The sequence below is a fragment of the Chamaea fasciata genome, unplaced genomic scaffold (genome assembly GCF_029207755.1).
Source record: "Chamaea fasciata isolate MVZ Bird 193981 ecotype frontalis unplaced genomic scaffold, bChaFas1.0.hap1 SCAF_1, whole genome shotgun sequence".
Taxonomy (NCBI): Eukaryota; Metazoa; Chordata; class Aves; order Passeriformes; family Sylviidae; genus Chamaea; species Chamaea fasciata.
The window spans coordinates 113,614,526-113,635,762 of NW_027094086.1; the positions used below are offsets into that span (position 1 = coordinate 113,614,526).

At 43.2% G+C, this 21,237-nt stretch overlaps 1 protein-coding gene across 2 annotated transcripts in view; it reads left to right on the plus strand.

The window, feature by feature from the left end:
- SLC4A7 (solute carrier family 4 member 7) overlaps nucleotides 1-21,237 on the plus strand; it is a 161,226-nt gene that overhangs the window by 63,757 nt on the left and 76,232 nt on the right. The window contains exon 1 of one of the 2 annotated variants that reach the window (XM_066194211.1): nucleotides 6,605-6,813. The exons of the other annotated variant lie outside the window; for it this stretch is intronic. Within the exon in view, the coding sequence (XP_066050308.1) occupies nucleotides 6,766-6,813 (48 nt within the window). The 5' untranslated portion in view covers nucleotides 6,605-6,765. Of the gene's footprint in view, nucleotides 1-6,604; nucleotides 6,814-21,237 lie in introns of those variants that run through there. 2 annotated transcript variants of the gene reach the window in all.

Sequence of the window (21,237 nt, forward strand, 5' to 3'; positions counted from 1 at the left end):
TCACACAGTTTCATAGATTTGATTGTCCCTTTCCTCTGCTTGGCTAGAGGCAGGGCCTCCCTATTTTTGGTCATGGCATACATTGCTCTCTTCTTGTAAATATGTTTTAGAGGTTCTTTCAAGAGGATCAGTCATATCATCATTTTTGTACCGTCTGGAGTTCTGTGCATGAGAGACTGGAGCAACATTGATTCTAGATGGGCTCTTTGTGGTAGGTGGGTTTTTTTTCAGCTTATGTACTTGGGCTGCTAAGGAGGAGGTGGGTTTTCTATTTCACTTCTTCATGTCTTCTCCATGCTCTAGAAGAAAAGACTAGAGGTTACTTTGTGGTGTGTATCTTCTCTCTCTCTGGCTGGGGGACGCCTGCTCTTAATGGCAGAGACTCTCATTGGCTCTGGTGAGATATGGTAAATTTTTTTTTTAAGTTTTTTTTTTTTAGTTTCTGATGGCCTTCTTCAATCAAGCTCTGGACTTGCTCAGCCAGTCTTGTTTCCACAGATAAGACATGGGTACGAACTGGGGCAGTGACAGTGTCCTCGTAAATTCTTAGCTTATTAGCTAAGAATTCTTGGCTTATTAGCCAAGACACCTACCCTGTCCTCACTTTTTCTCCATTGCAGTGTTGCCAGGTAACGTGAGTACATTTCTGGTCCAAGCCGTGCAAATCTCAGCCACATCCGTGATGTGCACTGGACACCATCTGGGTTTTCAGGAAATTTCTTTGTCTTCTGAAAAAATGATCTCTAGCACAGCCAATTCTCTCAGGCATCGGATACCTTGTTCTATTGTGCTCCATTTTCCTTGGTGCACTTGAAGGTCTTCTTTGCAAAGGTATCTATCTTTCACACTTGTTAGCAGTCGCTGCCAGAGGCTGAGAGGTTCTTGGGTTTTCCCAATCTCCTGGCCAATGACCACATCCCGGGACAACGATCCCAGTTGCCTGGCCTCACTTCCATCCAGAATGGTGTCATTGGCTGCAGCGTCCCAGATGCGGAGCAGCCAGGTCAGGATGGACTTGTTGGTCTGGCGGGTGAATTTTCTTCACAGGTCACGCAGCTCACCCAGAGATAGAGAGCGAGCAATGATTTCTGGCTCTGTCTCTTCTGCTGGGTGTGAAGGTCCTGGTGCACCCTCATCAGTCACTGTGCGGACTGATTTAGTCTTTGATTTCTTCTTCTGAATAGGGGCAACTGCTACTGGTTTAGGCTTTTTTGGTTTGGTGACGGTTTGTGTGGAGATGCTGATGGCACTTTTGGTCCCTCTTTCCTCTGTGACAGTTTGCATAGATGTGGACAATGTTGCTTCACTTTGCTTCTTTTTCTCTCTTTCTCTTTTTTCAGAACACGCTGTATCACACCATGTAGTGGTTTGATTCTAAGCATGGTGCGGGCCGTGCAGAGAAGACAAAGCAGGACTAACAACAACATTATTCTGTCCTTGGCATCCAGAGGGTACTCCATATTTTCAAAAACTGCTGTGTCATGCCTGAAAAGCTGGAAAAAAATCATTCTTCACCCCCCCCCCCCCCCAGGGGCTGGGTGAGATTGTTGAGACCCCAGATGCAGCATCTTAGACCAGAACAAGAAAACAAAACTGGGCATATATTCTGAATGATGTTCATTGCCTCAGAGTTTATCAAGCAATGGACATAATAGACCACTAAAGCAATTTTAGTACCATACCCTGGTCTACGCAGGAGCACTAAGACCGGCAGAAAATGCCCCAGGTGCGGAAAAATATAGAGAGATAGGTATAAGACACATGTAAGCATGTTGAGCATCATAGCGAACGGGTGTCTTCTTCAATACAAAACTGTAGTTCTGACTTTCCTCAGTGCCTCCGGCCGCACGTTGGGCACCAATAAAATGTAGTGGTTTGAAAACAAAACAAATGAGAGGCTCCAAGTTAGAGATACAATTTAATAGGAAGAAAGGAAAGAAAGTAAAATAAAATAGATGCAATAATACAAAAGACCACTGACAGAGTCAGAATACTACTTGACCAGAGTGATGGAAGTAGTCCAGATGAGGTGGTTTTCCTGAAGCAGTGATCCTGTAGAAAGGTCTGGTAGCTCTGTTCTTCTGGGAATCCAGTGGGTAAGGGCCCCCCGTACTGTCCCAAACACTAGATTATATCCAGGTGAGAATGCTTGGTTCCTCCCCCTGGGCGGAGCATCTCACAATGGGATGATGGGTCATGCAGGAGGTCCTTGATGGCCCATTAAACAGAGATAGCTCCTGGAGGGAGTTATCTGTGAGTCATGGGCAAGGCATCTGATGGGCCGTTAACAGAAGATAATGGGCCAGAGGGAGGGGGTCTGGGAAAACACTGCTCCACCTGGATTCAACAGTTCATGAAGATGGTGATAGAATACTTTTTGCACATCCTATACTACAACCCAGGACAACGTCTCTTTCTCCTTTTACAGCTCTAGTTTGTGTGTTTGTTTTTTCACCTCTTCTTTCCCTCATACCCTGTTTAACATCTGATACTTACCTTTCTGATCCCCAAGAAATCAGTTTTACTTTCTCCCCAGGTTTACTCCACTTCTTTGCTTGGAATCAGTCTTCTCAACCTACTCAGGTGCTTCTCTTGCCTGTCTCCTTCTGTACCTGTGATTGTTTGCACTAGTATTTGTGTCTTTTTACCTTTACTCCTTTTGTTTGACTTTTGTTCCCCCTTGTTTGTCCCAGCGTAGCTATAGGAACTGGCTGTTAGCATACTGCTTCCCTCTCCCCCTCACACTATTTCTTTAATTTTGTTTGCTTCTGCCAGCATCAGATGCTCTAATAAGAAAGAGGGGGCAGGTCCCTTATCTTTTTCTACCCTCAGCTCCTCCTTTTATTTTTGTATTGATGGCTTCTCAGTATGAAACTCTGTCCTAGCCATGGAAATGATGTCTGCTTTGTCTTGAAAGAAAAGGTAACAAGGACCATGGAATACTGACTCCTAGCATTTACCCCCTTTGCCATTCTGAGGGGTGCTACTGCTGCTAAAATAACCTCCCCTTGTGACTACCTGCACCAGGTACTCAGCTCCACTTAAGCTGACAATTTTTTCGTTAGTAATATTGTTTCGGACTGTAAGAACATCCAGTATTAATAGATAAAAGCCTGGAGAAAGAATCTCCTTTGGTAGAAGTAATGGCTGTTCCGGTTATCCCAACAAACATCATATTTTCATCCTGCTTGTGAAGTCTGTGGTAACTTCCTGTCATAGGTCTTACTTGCCAGACAGAGCAGCTGATGACTGGAGTGGATCTGATGCTGGTGTCAGGCTGGGTGGAAGGTGCTTTTATCAGCCTCTAACTTCCTTTCTTTGAGTCCTTTAAGCACCTGGTAGTTGGCAAGAAATTAAACAGCAGGAGAATAAAGTGCAAAGCTGACTCTCATGGCACTGTCCTAAGGAGACAGGAGACAGGGAATTTCTTAATCAGAGATCTGGCTTATCCAACAATTTCTGCCGCTTCCATCTATGTCCAAGAATGTGTTGTGGGGTGAGGGGTGGGGGTTGGGAAGGAAAGGGAGGAAGAGGAGTGGAGGAAAAGCACCATCAGGCCACTCTTAGTGGACCAGGTACAGTATCTTATTAAGGATACTCATGGTCCACCTCCTCAGTGCCACACAAGCCCTACCCATCTCCTTTCAGTCACCTGGTGTGTCAGTGACAGTTGCACTCATATTCACATGCACAAGGTTGGCCTGCTTCTATTTTGATAATGACTTCTGGGAGGTTTGGTAAGTTTCAAATGTTTTGAAGTTCTGGTCAACTTGTTGTGGCATCACTTTCTTTTCACTCAGGCAGCATGGCATGGAGAAGCTAGGTTGGCCTTTTCTGCTATAGTTATACATATGGTGACCAGATGGGATGCAGTGAACAAACAAATTTTTCAGCTCAGCAAATGACTTCGTGTTCACCTGGAGATGATGTTCTCAGCAGAGTACCAGAAGAAGTAAGGTGAATTAATGCTGGGCCCTGCTGCCCTACTGAACCTTGATTTGTCCATTGGGCACTCTCTGATGGCAGTGAAAAATGCACTAGAGCATCTTGTCAGAGATCCCTTCTCAGAGATCAAGGGGAAAGGAACATCCTTTTATGCCAAAACCTATCTGGCATTCATGTCATTAGGGTCCTTTTTGATGGACCAAACATTTTTCTCACTCTAACCGTTCATCTGCTATCCCCTGAGAAAACTCACTAAATACTGTACTTCACTGCACATTATGGGAAGTCCTGTTTTAGATATTACTGTTGTCTGGGCTGAATCCCCGGAGAATGGAGTTCAGTGCTTGTGAAGATGGGTTGTGTTCATCCCAATATCAATGGAAGACTGCTGCAATCTGCCTTCCAAGACATATTATCACCATGTAGGACCTGAAGTTACAATACATCCTTATTATACCCATGCTCCTTTGTAGAAGACTATTTTCAATGGTTTATCTGGGCTGAAACTCTGCCAGTACTGCTCCTGGAAGAGGAAATGGTGGAATAGGTCACAGTTATACTGCAGGTATATCAAGGTCCTTTATAACAAGGTTATTTTTTTTGTAGTGGTTGTGCACAGTGCTTTATTATCCGTTAAAAACTCATCTGAGACCTGACTGGGTCATAATCGTTGATTGAAAAATGTGTTAAGACTGCTCCCTATTCAATCAGTTCCACACAGCTTGCCTTACTTCATCTCCTCAGTACAACCAGGCAGGTGTAGTTTACAGTAATGATGCATTTCTCAAAGTGCAGGTTTTAGTGACCTGGTGTAGGCCTATGCCAAATCTTTCATTTAAAAGCTCCCTCCAGGTTGTATGGGTCAGGAGCTCTGGCCAGGATTGCAAGGATTGCATCTGTGCCCAGTGCCATCCAACGGTGTGTGCACCTGCGATTCCTTCCATGGAATTTGCTTCTGTTCAGAGAAATGGTGAACTAATTTTGTTTGCAGACTGATCTGGCTCTGCCAGCACCGTTCCTGAAAAGCATACAGAGGGTTACCAGTCGTCAGTCGGCTCTTCCTCCCCAGGCTCAGGCAAATATCTGGAGCCTTTTGCTCTCCTGTGGCCAGCCTCCAAAGCAAGTCAGTGTTTGAGGCTGTGCTAAGCCTCCTGCTGGTAGGCAGTGCCAGAGGCCTGCTTTGCCTCCACAGCCAGGTTTATATTTTTGTCCGCAGGCTCTGCGCAGCCTCCTTTTATAGTGTTCTTAGTTCAGCACGGTATTTGTTGATGCACACATTCCTTTCACTTGCTGCTTCCAAAACTGCTGATAAGACCAGAAGCTCTTCTGTCTCCATTTAAGAGGGCTTGTTTGAGACCCAGTCCAACTGAGATGCCCTTGCCTGGCTTTGTCTTGACCGTGCTGTATCTGCACCACTCAGCCTGCCTTCACTTTTACATTGCATCTCCTGTGATCCCTGAAAACTGCTGTGCCTCTCATCAAGTGACTCTAGATTTTTTGCTTCTTTCAGAAGTCAAGCTGAGACTAGCCCTGTTGCAGTGAAGTCACTGCTATTTTCTTCCTGACGCTTCCCAGCCATTCAGAATTTTGACACTGTATGTAACAAACGCTAAGCCCAAGGCATCCCGAAAGTGATCCAGGGAACTGGCTGTATTGCACGTTGCGGAGCTTTGTGGTCTCTTAGCCCTACTGGTGCCCATCAACACCCCGTGTTTATGTTAGAGCTCCAGTGACAGCTCAGTCCAGAAGCCGTGGGCAAATACAGGCCTCCTCAGGCCAGGCAGAGTGTCAGGGTGGAAAAAGGAGCCATAGAATGCAATCCCTCCTAAAGTGTAGTGGGAGTAGGTGGAAGGAGGAGCCCCAGGGAAACGAGAGCATGTAGTCAAGAAAGAGAAGCAGGAAGAGATGGTTTACCTGCTGCATGTGGATGATCAGCCCCACCAGCACAAGGTGTTTCACAACTGAATGAGCCTAAGGAGGTTGTAATTTTTACGGAGGCAGACAAGGCAAAGTTATCACTACTAGACAAGTGTTAACAGCTGTTTCTAAAAAATTCCACTGGAGCCAAGCTTTACAGGGGCAGCCAGAAGTACAACATTGACACTACTCCCACCAACCCCCCCAGCCTTTTGAATAAAGGATTGTTGGACTATTCATGCAAGGGCAAATAACATTATTTTTGGAAACGACTGAAATATTTTCGTTACTTTCTTCCAAAAGGAAAAAAAAAAAATCAGCCCGAGGCAGACACCTGGCGTGGAAAATTTCAGCTTGCGTGGTAAAAGTCTGGCAGAAGTTACCGGCAAGTGCGAAGGGTGTAAAAAAAAAAAAAAAAGGCAAGCATCAAGAAGCCGTAGTCACCGGCCGCGCTGGGAGCTCGCTGCCCTCCCGGGCCCCCGGTCCCGCCGGGAGCTGATCCCTTGTGTCCGGCGGTGCTCCCGGCGCGGGCAGCGGCAGCGGCGCGGGGAGCCGGGCCCGCCACGCGGCTCCGCGTGGGACCGAGCGCGCCGCCCCCGCGCCCCGCGCCGATCCAGCCCCGGCGGCAGCGGCGGGCGGGGGCGGGGCCGCGGCCGCGCTGCGCGGCCCGCCATTGGCTCGGCCGGCGGCGCGAGGCGGGGGCAGCGGGCGCGCCGCCGAGGCGGTCCGGGCTCAGCCCCCGGCGCGGCGGAGCAGTCGCGGCCGCCCCGTCCCGAGGGCACCGGCGCCGCCCGCCTCCGCCAGGCAGCGCAGCCCTCGCGTCCGGTTCCAGCTCGCCGTTCGTCTGCCGCTCCGCGCCCTTTTCTCTCGCTCTGTCTCCCGGGCGATTTCGGCGGGGCCGCGATGGAAGAGGAGCGGGCGGGCGAGCAGATGAGACCGTTGCTCACCACGGTAACGGAGGGTGCGGTGCGGTGGGGGGGGGCGCACAAAGGGGTCGCCACGGGGCAGCGCTGTCCCGCGTCCTGCCCGGGGGCCGTCCCGCTGCCCTCCTGCCGGGGCACGGGGGACACGGCGGGGCCCCTGCCGTGGCTCCCCAGCCCTCGGAGGCGGGACCCCCGGGACCGGGGGTCCCGGTCCCTCTCGCCCGGTGTGCCCGCGTGCCGGCCGCGTGCGCGCGGCCGTGCCCCCCCCGCCCCTCGCCGTCATCCCCGGGGGGCGGCGGCGGGGCCGGAGCCTTTTGTTCGGCCGCGGGCTCCGTGTGCTCGGCGGCCGCGGCTGCCCCGTCCACCCCCCCGTTCCTTTGTGAGAGCCCCGCAGGGCTTGTGCCGGCGGCGGTGGGCGGCGCGGCCGCCCCTGGCCTCGCCTTTCTCCCTGCCCCGCTGGCTGACGAGTTCCTGGGCGAGGGAGAAGTGCGCACACATGGCAAGCGGCGAGCTTCCCCTCGTCCTCGTGTTGCACGGCGGTGGGGTCGGCTCGGGTGGTGGGCACGCTTCCCCGGCGGGTTTCTGGTCCTGGGGAGTGGTAGTGTTGGTGGCGGGGAGATGGGCAAAACTACGGAACTTGGGTTCATTTCCCTCTCGGGCCGGGTGGCACAGTGAAGCAGGCATGTGTTGCCTTCCTGTGCTGCTGTAAAATACATGTGGTTCCACGCTTGTAATTTCCCCTCCCTTCAGATGACTCAAGGTCTGGATTTTGTTAATGAGCCTGTGAGCTCTTACTCTGATGTTCTCCTTCAGGGCCTTTTCCCAAAAGGTGTCGCACAGGGATTTGTCTTCAGTGCCTGAGGAGGAGGGATGTGTAGTTTGTAACACAAAGACTGCTGTGACAGACAGAGAAATGACACTGAAAACACATGAGTTTTCATCATCTTTCCGTTACTCTTCAAGGAGAGACTTGAGTCACATTTGATAAAATTGGCAGTCTAATGAAGTGCTCGCTTCCTGTGACATCAGTCTGTTCAGTATGTTTTTCCTTTGTTATAATAGGAGCGTTGATAACTTAGTGGTTCAAAGGGCCACGAATTTTGCAAATGTAAGAGGCTTTGTTGACTTCAGAAGTTAATGCTTGTGCTCGTGTCAAAAGGTTTTGCAGATGAGTTCTAGACCATTTCTCCGTGTTGTCACTGCTGCAAAAAAGGTATACTCTCAATTCATGTTAACTTGTTCAAGGTAGATTCCGTGTAAGAGCAGACTGCTTAATAAGTTTAATTCATGTTAAAACTACCTTGCACCTCTGTATGAGGTGTCTCATATCTGGCAGGACAAATAGTAAAGAGATGCTAAGCTGTGTGAAGAGAGTTGAAAAACTTTGAGCTTCAAGTGTGGGGTTGCAGTGGAAGATGGTAATGGTTACCCTCACGTAACCAAATGGAAAGAGTACTGCGGATGTCATGACAGTCATCGTGCCCCGAGCACATTTCTCGGGTCTGGCAGCAGTCATTTAGGTTCTGTTGTAATAGAAATTAACTTTTTTGGGACAAACTCCTGCTGTGTTATTGCATGGTTATTTTTGATGCAGGTGTTTCGAACAGAGGTCCTCAGTGGAGTGGTCCAGATTGGCTTCCTTGCAACAGCAATACTTGACCTTGGTGCCAAAGTGTATTTGGGAGGTAATGCCAGTGGAGTTGAAACGGTTAGAAAAGTGAGAGGGCAGAAGAGCTGGTAGGAACCGGAAAAAACAGAATTTCCGGGGAGAACACATGAAGTAAATGGCTTACAGAAAGACAGGATCTTCGGGCAATTGCATAGTATAGCAGTATTGGATTTGTTGTGGGTTTCATGTGCAAGAGGTGTAATTTTATATACAAAAGAGCTACTAAATCCAGAAGATGAGTATTTTTGACGAGAGAGCTTGACTTAATTTTTCTGATCCTGTTTCTTGACAGTACAGGCTACCTTCCTGCTAGCAAAGCTTACTGGAGCTGCTTACATGTGCAAAACTTTTTCAGAAATAAACGTCTGAATAAGATGAAAGGACTTTGTAAAAAAGTCTCAGATCAAGTCTGAGAGCTTCATTGCTGTGGCTTAAAAGTAAAGAAGTGTAATCAAACAGAGGAGTCCCTAAAAATTCCTTTCTTCATTTCTTCAGTGTTGTTTGTGTGTTTATAGAGTATTAGATATGTAATGAGTTAAGGTCTGGTGGCTCTTATGGAGGAGCACTTCTGTCAGTCACATGCTGCCCCCTCCCCCTTCCATTTAGTTAATCAAAAATACAAAAAAATCCTGAGAATGAATAAGTGTTTAGAACTTTGGTGTTTTGAGGAACCTGATTAGTGGTAATATGTACTTGAAAGTTGGAAGGGTGAGGTGAAACAAATGCCTGAGAGTTATTACAACCAGAGAGCAACTGATGATCAGAGCTTCTGGGATGACTAGAAAATTAAATAGGAAAAAGATACATAGCAGCATAAATCCATGGTTCTTTCACACCTTACATACTCTTAGATGTTCTGCCCCTCATCTTAGAAAGGATACATTTTTATTGGAGAACATTCACTGGATGACAAGAAGGTATTACTTAGTTCAAAGATGATAAAGGATTTAACAGTCTAGGACTTGTCAGCCTAGTAGAAATGATGGACCAGTGATATGGTCAAGCTCTATAAAACTCCTGTGGAGAAAGCAGGTGAACATGGAAGAGGAGGCACACTGTCAAATCAGACTTAGGTGCTAAGTTCAGAACAAAGAAAAGAAACTCAGTGTAGGGATTCACAGGTGTATTTGCTATACAGTGTATACAGTGTGAACTGAAGGGGAGGTTGGACAAAGGTTGGAAGACAGATACCTTGAGGTTAGTAAATGGATGAGCAACAGCCCCAGGAAACCTGATTTGAAAACAGCTGGAGGTTGTGAGTGTAAGGAGAAGGAGTTGTATGGTTGTCTTGTTTTTCCTCTTCCCTCAACAGCTACTTATGGTAATTCTTGTTGGGTTTTTTAAAATAAGGATGGGACGTGGTAGGTTGTTTTCTATACAGTGGTGAGTTTGACAGTTACAGTTATGGTATTAAAAATGCTTGATACTGTGGATGAGTGATCTTAGTTCTAGCTTCTGGTTTTTGTCATTATGGTGTTCATTACCACATAGTTTGGTGGGCTTCTTTGCAACAACTTTAAGTAGCATTTAAAGGAACGTGTACTGCAGTTCTGCCTTTAGATGTTTTGCAGGTACTATTTTCAAAATACTTTGTTGTCTTAAAGTAGATGGAAACTTTTTTTCTGTTAGTATTTGATACTACTTTATGTATATCAGAGTACTCACAAGGTTGTAGACCATGCAGTATAGTTAAGTGATGGGTTTGTTTGTGTCTTCATTCAGTGAAACACATCTGTTTTTATCAGTAATTCTACTGTAGATGATGATAGAACTGCAAGTGGCTCTGTTGGAGAAGGGCATGTTTCCAGGCATCTCCTTCTGGCTTTCCTAATCAAACCAGTGGAGTACTGTGGTCTGCCTTATCTCACTGAAGAGGGCATTAGTGTCACAGTGCTTTTTCTGAAGTGGTGGTTGGCTACAGCTTTTTACATTTTTTTAACAGCTGTGCATGCACATTGTCAGGTGGGTTACAGTCACTGTCCTCTGCTGTCATCTTATTTAACATGGGGCTTCTGTGGTATTAAGCCAGACAACAGGTCTCTGAAGACTATTATGCTGGTGCATACAAATTTCTTTTCCTACTAACATAGTAAGCTCAAACTGATGTTTTCCCTTTATGACTGGACAAGGGTAACTGAGGGTATGTTTGTACTGCATAATTGAGGACTGTGCAGGAAACTCTCCTCCCCCACAAGTTTGTGGCATCTGGCTGAACAAATGCTCTGCACAAGTTAAAGCAATACAGTTAGAGCTGTGTGGCAGTGCCCTAGCTCAATAGCCCTGATCGGAGAGAATTGTACTGGCTTGCCAGCCTCGCAGACTTGAAGCCATGACTTTGGAGAGACAAGCTGCTTTTCTGGGTTGTGCTGTTTGGGTACAGAGCGTACCCCGTACAGCTTGCACTGTGTTGTGGGCCTCTGTAAGCTTTTAAGTGTATGTCTGGCAGTCTTTCTGAGTTCTTGAAAAGTTACCATGGCTGTCAAAAACTTGTTGTGTTATTTGAGAACTTCCATTACGCTTCATTGTAGTAGTTCTATTTTCTGTCCAGAATAAGCTGGGGATGTACCAAGTCCAGTAGTTGTTGGTTTATATCCATGTCATTTATCTGCTTCTGCAGGTGACTTTTGACATGTCACCAAATTCATTGTGCTTTGAATATCGATGCCCCTTATGCAAGGGTATCTCTTGCACAGGACCTTTAGTGGCCCTGAAGCAGTAGTAATACTTAGTAAATAGAACTGCTCTATAACTAGTGTTAGATAAAAAAACAGAGTTTGACTTTGAGTATACTCAAACTTAGCTAGAGGAGATGTCCAATGAATATTGTCATGTTTTTGGTATAGCACGTTCAGAAATGATAAAGTTTACGGACACATCAGATTTTTTTGCTAAAATGAAGATGTCCATCTAATGTTTTGAAATAGTGTATGAATAATGAGGTTCAACTGAGTGTTTTGTAAATAAGGACGCAGAGATGAGCACCAAGTACTACTTAACTGTGGTTAAATGGTAGAATGAGAATTCTGATTATTTTACAGATCGTCTTACAATATTCTTAAATATTTGCTTTTCTGAATTTGTATTTGCAAAATTACCAGTACATGAAAATATTACATTATTTTTAAAAAAGACTAACATGTGTTTGAAATGCCCCAAATCTCAAATCTACCCTTCTGGCATGTCTCAACAGTTATTAGAAGGGATTATCTGTCTAAGTGTCTTGTGTTTGTATGGGCCACCCTCGGAGTTCCTTGTTTCAGGGAATTCAATTCTCTGTACTCGAGTGTCATGACTTATAAAATGTACATTTTAACCACTAGATGGAGCCATTTCAGTTAGGTATTGATGTGTCTATTTACCTAAGTTTGGAAAACTTCGTTTCTTAAATTGTTTGCAGTCATTTTATCTTTAGAGGATGGCTTAAAATTTTTTTATCATTTCTTTACCTACAGAGAAGACTAAATGTTTTATTCTTCCAATAACAATGCCAGGACTCTACAGCAGGAAGGCTATTCCGTTTTCATAAATGTGGAGAAAAAAGTGAATGCTTTTTTTTGGTGGAAATTACAGTTGTCTCTGTAAATTGTCCAGTGTCACATAAGTAGAGCTGTGTAGCATTTGTACACCTTGTGTTGCCTGAAGTAACTTCTCAAATGGAAAAGTTACGGAATATTGATCCATAGTGGTGTTATCTGAGTCTGGATGCTCTTGTAACTTCTGCCCAGGAAAGGCTGTTAGCTCAAAGTTTTTTGAGCTTTTTGAGATTTTGTTTTTCCTCCTCCAGTCCCTTAAACTAAAGTGACTTAAAGCTATGCAATGAAACGGTTGACTTGTTTGGATATACTGGCATCAGTTGTCTTATTTCAGCAATGCTGGAGTGCTTCATGACCTTGAAATACCACTGGCTTATTAATTCTAGCAAGTCTCATTTTAGCAGAAGCATTCCCAGTGCTGTACTCATTGTGTTATCTTATATCTTCCTTCAGCATCCTCTTTTCTAAAAGTGTTTTTTGAGTTTGACTCTGCCGTTGATTATATCCTTAGTAATGTACTACCTAGACCTTCCCTTTCCCCCACTCTTCTGTCTTGTGCTTTGAAGATGATTTTAGATTAACACAATGTCAACTTGAAGAGTAGAACCATATTCAAATCTTCATTTGAACTCTCAGTATATATTTATACTTTGTGTGGTATAGGTGAGTCATCTTCTTTCCCAGAATCCTACTGTGAGATTTTGAGATGCCTTGTGGCTCAGAGTTGTTGTTGTTGTTGTTGGTTGGTTGTACTTTTTCTTTTTCAGACTAATTGGAATTTTAAATTTTCTACGATTTATACAGAATGAGTACTGATATTTTTCGTAAGATATAGTTGTGCTGTAAGGCATCTAGACTTACTTTCTTGGCAGTAGTGCTAAGATAGTATCCTGAAATACCAGAATATTTTAAAACTTGAAAACAGACTTGAAGATTTTTTTAAACTTAAGTAGATGCTTCCGGGTTGGGCACCTGTTGTCAAACTGCTGCCCCAGTTTAACAGAATGTCTGGAGTCTGCCTCCAAACAAACTGGAGCTTCCTGTGAATGAGGCATGTGGGTGGAAACTGTGGAGAGGAAGTGGGAATTACAGAGAAGCATCCCCTGTTGGAATTGTGCTGTTTGACCTACTCTGCCCTCTGCTACTGTTGCTTTTACAGTGTGGCTATAGTGCTGAGTTCTGCTTGTAGATGGGGTGAACTGAGAACTTGTATAAAAACCTGACTGTTTTTTTCAGTTTTTATGTTTTTACTATGGGGGCATGTATTTAGAGTGTGTGTGTGGAAATATTGTCTTAAAAAACTATGCTTCCCTCAAATATAAAGTGAATATTTATATTTTCCCTTACTCATTTTTGCACTACGCTGATTCCTTTTTCCATGAGTAATGCCTACTAAATATATGCTGGCTGTGTCTTGGCTGGGATCTATCTTGGGATGAAGAAAAAGGCAGCTAAATTATTGTGAATACCTATTTTATGGCAGGGGTAATGATACCAGTAATTTATTGCTAGCAAAAGTTAAGAATTTGCTTCCGCAAAAAGTTCTGCCTCTGAACATCGTGTGAACACACTGATTGTGTCACTAGCATATTATAATCAGAAGACTAGAGGATCTCAAATCAGCCTGCTTTGCACGTATGTCTTTGTTACTAAAGAACAGAAAGAGGTTAAAGCAAATATGTTCACTGAGCTGTTGTAATAGAATCTTGTTTGGTGTCCATTTCTCAACTGTGACTGCTTCTCTGTGCAAAAATTGTGTTGCTGTGTCAAGAGATTCAGGCTGCTGCATTGTGGATCTTAAAAATTATGCTAAGTGGAAGCATGTGTGATTTCTTTCTTTTAGATAGGGTTATAAGTAAGCTAATACAGCTAGTAAATCACATTTATTGCTAACTGATCAGATTTCCAGTTTGCATTTAGAAGCCCTCATTCTTCAGATTTTTTTACATTTTTAAGTAAAGGATGGCCAGCAGATGCTAGTAAGTGTGAATAACACCTTGTTCTACAAAGATTTAGTTTCTGTTTCTGCTGTATAACTTCACTTTTGAATGAAAAAATTAAAGTGTGTTTTCTCCCCTTCATGGTGCCCTTTTCATCCATTTTTACTTTCAATCACCGCAGAACTCTGGCTTGTCAGACTGCACTCCTGCACAGTTAGATAATGTCTGTATATTCCTCCCACTCCTGCTTCCACGTTTCATTTATTTTGCTTTGCATTTGAGCTCAGCCACAGGTTCCCTTTTCTTTCACACTGTTTCATTGTCAGGCCTGCTTGAACTCCTCTGCATGTTGTGCTTTGAGGATGTTACCCTTAAAGGTCAACCAGTACTCACAGGCTTTGCCTTCACCCTCCGTTGTGGTCTTCTAGGAGATTCTGCCAAGCAGATCCCTGGACAAGATGAAATCTGCTCTCCTGAAGTGCCGTGTTGTAACCATGTGCTGGGTTGTGCACTGTATGCTCTAGTAATTGTATTTCTCCCTCTCTCAGGACTTTACACTTCATGATTTCGTCTCCGTCTGCTTCTTCCTTGTTTGTGAACAACAGGTCCAGCAGAGCACATTCACTAGTTGGGTCATTGATGACTTGCACCAAGAAGTCATTTTCAACAAATTCAAGAGAATTCCTGGAGTGCTTGTGTTTGGCTCTACCCTACCAGCAGATACTAGTCATTTTAGGCCTTGGAGTGTCTGCAATCATGAAGTTTCCTTCAGCTTTCGAATGAAGGCTTTTTCTACAGCCCCTTCTTAATCAGGACGTCTGTAGCAGGCACCTAGTACAAAGTTGCCCATGTTGTACTGTTCTTTGTTACCGTTGAAGACCCTTCTTCAACGCCTTGTCACTCATTCCAAGCAAAGCAGAGTGTGTTGCAACCATCCCTTTGCATAGATTGAAACTCATGTTCCTTACCTTTCCAGGCTGTTTTTCCTAAAGAGCCTCTGACCTTCCATTGTAGCACCTCAGCCACGTGAGCTGTCCCACCATCACTCTAATTCCCGTGAGGTTATAGCTCAGCAATGGTGCATGGACTAAGTCCTGTTACTTCCCATGCTGTGTAGAGCACTTGAGATGGGCTCACAGACAGACCACTTCCACAAGGGAAGTGTGTGAGCCTCCTGACTTGTGTTCCCACATCTTCACTTCCCCTCAGTGTGACAACCTTTCTCTGCCGTGCCTGGTTTAAAGCCATACTCACAGGCTTACTGTGCCTGGTGACAAATATACTCTGACCACACTTTGTCAGATGGATCCTTCTTCCAGGAAGAGATTTCTGTGGTCATAGCATAAAAGCTCTGCTAACAACCATATACTGACCCTCTGGATGCATCTAATCTGCCCTAAGCCTTTTGCATCTCACTGGAAAGACTGAGAAACACCGCATGAGCTTCCTTGCCCACAGTGCTCAGTAGTCATTGTTGATTTGGTCAGTAGTTGTATTTTGGAAGTGTCACTGGTGCCCGTATGGATAAGCAGGAAAATCCAGTAATTTGAAGATTGGATGAGCCTCAGTTATTCCAAAATGTTGTTCGGCAAACAGCAGACCTCCCAGGACCTCTTGCTTATCTTATCTTCCCTATTGTGCCATGTGTTTATCTCTTCCTGCAGCTCTTTCACCTGGCCTACTCAGCACCTCAAAGATAGCACTCACCGCCCATGGGGTGAGGGAGGCCGCTGTGATTGACAGCAGTGAGCCAGGGAGGGGCAGCAGGGGCTTCCTGCAGGACAGCATTTGGATGGTGACACACTCCCTGTGCCGTTCTTGGAACTGGGATCTCTGATGTACCTGTACCTTTGGCTGGCGTTGGAGACTTCCCCTTGTAACGTTGCACAAACTTGACAGGTATTTCAGAGCCCTTTATAGTTTTGGCTGTGAACTGCTGTGACATCTGTTGACTGAGCCCTGATAGATCAATGTGCTCTGCCCAGGTTTATGTTGTGAAACTATTACACTACCATCAAGTTCTGTTCACAATATAGATTTAAAACACATCTGTTCGTGTGAATGCTTTGGTCTACCTGCAGCTGGTTTTCGATGGGCGTGTCATGGCAGTATTTAACAACTTCAGTACTGTAAACTTGTAATGACTGCTCTTTCTTCAAGGCAAATATTCGGTAACAATAATCATTGAAGTTTTTAGTTGGCTGGTGCTGTTGCACTGGATTATTTCTTGGCCTCTCAGCTTGGAGGGACCAAACACAACAGGTTTTCACGTTTGTATTTTGCCAGATCATGTGCCCGTAATAATAGGTATCTCTTTCCCTTACCTGGAATTATTAACGGCATTTATTAAATACCTCATTATGTAGAGCAGAGACAGTTCTACCATACTGGAGATGCTTCAGTTTTTGGAAAACCTATTTTGTTTGTTTGTGATATCTGTAAATTTAGTTTGTTATAGGTGGAAATGCTGTGGCTTCAGTCTTTGTTCTAGGTCTTTCTTCATCTCTGCCTCTTTTATAGAGGGATTTTAGCAGAATAATGCTACTGGTGCTTACAAGGGCGAGTACAAAACTAGACGATCTTCTTCTCTAGTTGCTCACTAGAAAGAATGTTTAAAAGAAGGTATGCTGTAGGTTCTCTAACTAAATCATGAAGTCAAAGCACTGATTGCAAACTCTTTATTTAGCATTCTAAGCAGCAAAGTAGGATTATTTAGACTACAACCAGATTTGCTGCTTTGTTTCTATTAAAGAAAACAAAGCTATTGGAAAGATTGTATTTAAACTTGCTGCTTGTTTTAGGCTACTGATTTTTGGATTTTTTTTCCTTTGGCTTGTATAGCACTATTATGAGGATATACTATAAGCACATGCATTTCTTTACAATGTCAAACATATTTCCAGGCAGACTTTGTGTACGAAAAAGGAAATGAGAAACTTCTTACTAAATAGCCACAGTTGGTGTTCCTGTTAGTGGTAAATTCTTCATTTTGTTTGTCAAATGACTACACCCTACCAGCCATGAATTTTAAAACTGTTTATATAAAAACAAACAGATAGCATCTGATGATTGTTATGACTCATTTAAGGAAGTGATAAAACCCAAGAGTAGCAGGGATCCTTTCCTTTTTCAGCTTGTTTATTTTTTTATTAACTTTGCTGTGCTTGCATGCAATTGAGAGATATTGAAAAGGAAATTAATAAAGCAGATACACTTATAAATAATATTTGGTTGAATTGCAGGTAGATAATGATTCAGCTTATAAATTAAGTTTACAAAACCGTCTTTAATTTTGGATTGCAATTACAAGCAATTTGATTAAAGCTATTCTAACTGTTTTTTTGGAAATCCTTGAGTTTTTCAAACTGCTGATATATTATTATGTCAGTCAGAAAAAGAATATCCTTTTGCTTGTTGGCATCAGTGTTGCCATTCATTACCTGCTTTAACTGCTGTTCCTATATGAAATGCTTGGAATTGCTTTGCATGATTTTAGAAGCACAATCAGAGGGCTTTTTTCAGCATACTGTAGTATATACTGTGTAGTGTAGTGTATTTTGCTAGATCGACTTTGACTGCTTTTACTGAAGTATGTAAATGTACGTGGTTCTGTGTGTTGTAAGAATAATTATTTTTGGGCCTTGCTTTTATACACAGATGCTTTAGGTAGAGCTTCAGCTGAAGATCAGTTTATTGAGAAGTTGAGAGTATTTTTCCTGAAAGTCAATGGAATGAAGATTTATTTTTAAACTAAGTAAAACTGTAGATTTGAGCCTTTAGAGCAGGACACACAAAAGAAGGTTAAAAAATCTGATCACCGGGAAAGAGAAAAAAATTCAATAGGGGTAGTATGCTAACTTTTTTTTAATGGAACACCTGTCCACCAAATTGACGTGATAGGAAACCTTATTTGTCAAACAACGTTTTGTTTGATGTGATTAAATGTACTTAAGTTAGTCCATTTATGGACATAAATAAATTCCAGTTCTGTGTAATTTTTGCATAGTGCAGATGGGCTTGGTAGCTAGTGTGTTGGCTGATAGTTCAGGCAGAAGATGGCCATATTCTGTTGAGTGAAACCAAATAATGTTAGTCTGAGGCTTTAATTCTTGAGCGTGAGTAAGTTGCCTTTGCTATAAAGATATAAATGAAGGGCAAAATATAAATCGGGATCTGAGGAAATTTGATATGCTCAAGGTCAAAGAATATACCTACTGCTTGTATTCTGTGCTTTGCATTGACAGAAGGCTTTGAAAAGCCAGGCAAACAAGAAAGTTCAGTGTGCTTTTCTCATTGGCGACGGAGCCAACTTACTGTGAGCTGTTTAGTATACGTGATTTTAGCTAGTCCTATTACAGAAATAGCTTGAAATATGCTGCTTTATTAAATAAGATAATGAATTTCACTCTGTCATATTCAGTGACTTGTTGTATGACTGGATATTTACCGTATTGGCACATATGGTAGCTCAGGCTTCTTGCCCGATTATAAACTTCCGGATCCTGGAGGCAATGTAAAGGTGAGCATTTGCCAGTGAAAACAGTAGTCCTCAAACAAGGCCTGCTTCCTAGTCCACATCTATCAACACTATAGCTGGGTTTCTCTGGGGGAGGGGTGAAAACGTAGGTCTCACTTTGAAAACTATGTTGGGGGTTGATGTATTAACAGATAATGAACTTCACCTTTCTGAAAAAAGGCATATTTTGTCTTGAGAGTTCTTAGAAGAAATGTGTAATTCTTGATGGCCATTGTTTAGATAATAACTTTTCAAACGGCTTTTTTTCAAAGTTGTAGTCTTGTCGCCCTAAGAGATTGCTGCAGAATACTCTTGAGTTGAAATTGCCACTGGGGCATATTCTGAGTAAAGTCACACTTCCAGGTGCTGGGAGAGGTTGTAGCCAGAAGACGAATTTGGTGATACTGAAAGCAGCAGGGACCCAGGAAAATGTGTATCTGTTTTCAGAAATGGCTTCTAGGGAATGGTGGCAGTATTTCCAAACAGATGTTTAAGTTTGTTTTAGAGGCTGCAGAGGTGGCAGGAGCTGGGGATAGGCATGGGCAGTGACAGTACAGGTGTCAGGTGCTGTGGAAGCTGTTGAGAGCCCAAGGGGGCTGTGGCTGGGGAGCTGAGTACTTTTGGAAAAAGAGACAGATAGGGAATCTGTATTTGTATGCATGCTTGTTTCTGAAAATAAAATATAAGTGTACAACATGCTTGAATTTCTTGTGAAAAGTAAAGAAATACATGCCTCCAAGATGGCGTGTTTGCTTCTGTCTTGTGGCTTGTGTTACTGCTATAGTCAAGCTCAGAGAATCAATTGTAAGTAAGACTGTAAACAGTTTTATGTATTATGATCACTTTATGATATGGAGGACCTGTTTCTAGCTTCAGTTGTACTATGGCATAAAACAGGCTCTTGGGTGAAGACAGAAAAAAAATTCCTTCCTGTCTTGAGGGTTGCTAAAAAAAATCCGAGTACCATGAATGAATACAATATACTGTACAATTTAATGAAAGCTGAACAATAGCTCTTTGGTGGTGAACAGATTTTTTTGTGTGTATATGTATTTATCTTAAAGCTGTACTTAATTTAAATGAAAGAAGTTATATATTGTTATAGAAAAGAATGGACATGACCTTCATTTGGAGAACTTGTCCCCTGTAGAGCTCTACAACAAAATACTTTTGTACAAATCTAACACATCACTAACAGATCCTTAGTAAACATTTTCAAGCCCAGTGGTATTCCTGAAGTCAAGTATCAGATGGAAAAGAGAGAATAATCTGGGAACTGCTTCCAATGTCTTCTTGCTTACATAGCAATCATTAAGATAAGGTAATGATGAAGAAAGTGGCTTATTGTGAGAGGTGAAATGGGGCAAAGCGAAGCTTGGTGGTGTCCTTCTGTAGGTTCTGTGGTCAAGGTAATTTTTGATAATTCCATGGAAAGTTAATGTGTAACAGCAAGCAGGAGAGACAAATTTTAGGTGTTTTACCAAGGCTGTAGTTCTCCCTCCCCCCCTTTTTAGTGGTTTATTATTTGGTATCCAGTGCTTTTCATTATTAGAGTGAGGTTTGCCTGACTTCTATCATTAACTTCATCTGTTTATGGTTGGTCAAAGATTGATCTCTATAATCTTGGAGGCTTTTTCCAACTTAATTGATTCTGCATCGACAGATGGCGTCGAAGGAACTGGGTTGTCACTGGAGTGCCCTATTCTGTGTGAGCAGTGAGTCTGTGATGTCAAAGGATTCCCACCGGATGTTTTCTATTAAAAAATGTGCTTACCCCACATACCTGCAAGATTGACAGTGACTTATACTGCAGCATGGAGAGAAGTTTTCTTGGTGGGTGTAGACCAGTGCTTCTCAGTTCAAGTGAGAAGGAGGCATTTGCAACTCAGCATTATTTCTCTTTCATATACTGCTTCACATATAACTGAAAACTGACTTCATTTTAAGTAGTATAACATTGCCCTTCCTTGTATTACTGTGCTACTATCTCTCAACTATGGCATGAGTTGCTAAGCTCCAAGTGAAGTGTGTTCCAGGCGGAGACCCACAGCAGCTTTCCAGTGTATTAATTCTAGGCAGATAGTAATAAAAGCTGAAATGTAAATATGCCCTGTATGTGACTATATTATTTTGTTGGTTCTCTCTGCCATATGCATTTCATATTACTGAAAAAAGTGCTTCTAAAGTCTCTAGGCTCTGAGAAGGCAGCTTTGTTAGAAGTACCAGAAATTGAAGAACCTATAAATATAATCCTGTTTTTCCTTTGATATACATAGTGATCATGCTCTGAGACAGTCATGAGCAGTGATCTCCTAATTTTACACCACCAGTGGGGACAAAAAGTTTCAAAAAAAGTTATGTGCTTTATATTCCATATGATAAAAGGTCAGTAATCCTATATCAATCCAAATCATAGAAAATCCAAGCCTGAAAAGTGTTGGTTAGCAGTGAAGCAAGAGTCTAAATGAGCCCATGTAAAAGAAGCACAGCTCTTGGTGCAGTTGATTAGTGATGAGGAAGCTGATCTTTAAGTGAACTCTACTAATTATGTAAGTTAATGTGTTAAACTTACTTACTTGTAGCAGGTAGTTTGACAGAAGTCTTACTAATGGGAACAGTGGTTTATAGCAAAGTTGTTCACAGACTAGATGTATTTAAACAGCTAGAATTACTTGGTTTAAATTGGATAATTGGATGTGGTCCTGTCATGGACCACATGAGAGACCCTAAGACCCTCACCTAAGAGCAGTAAAGTTGTCTTTTCATCCTAGGAAGTGCTGTAGCATACACCTAC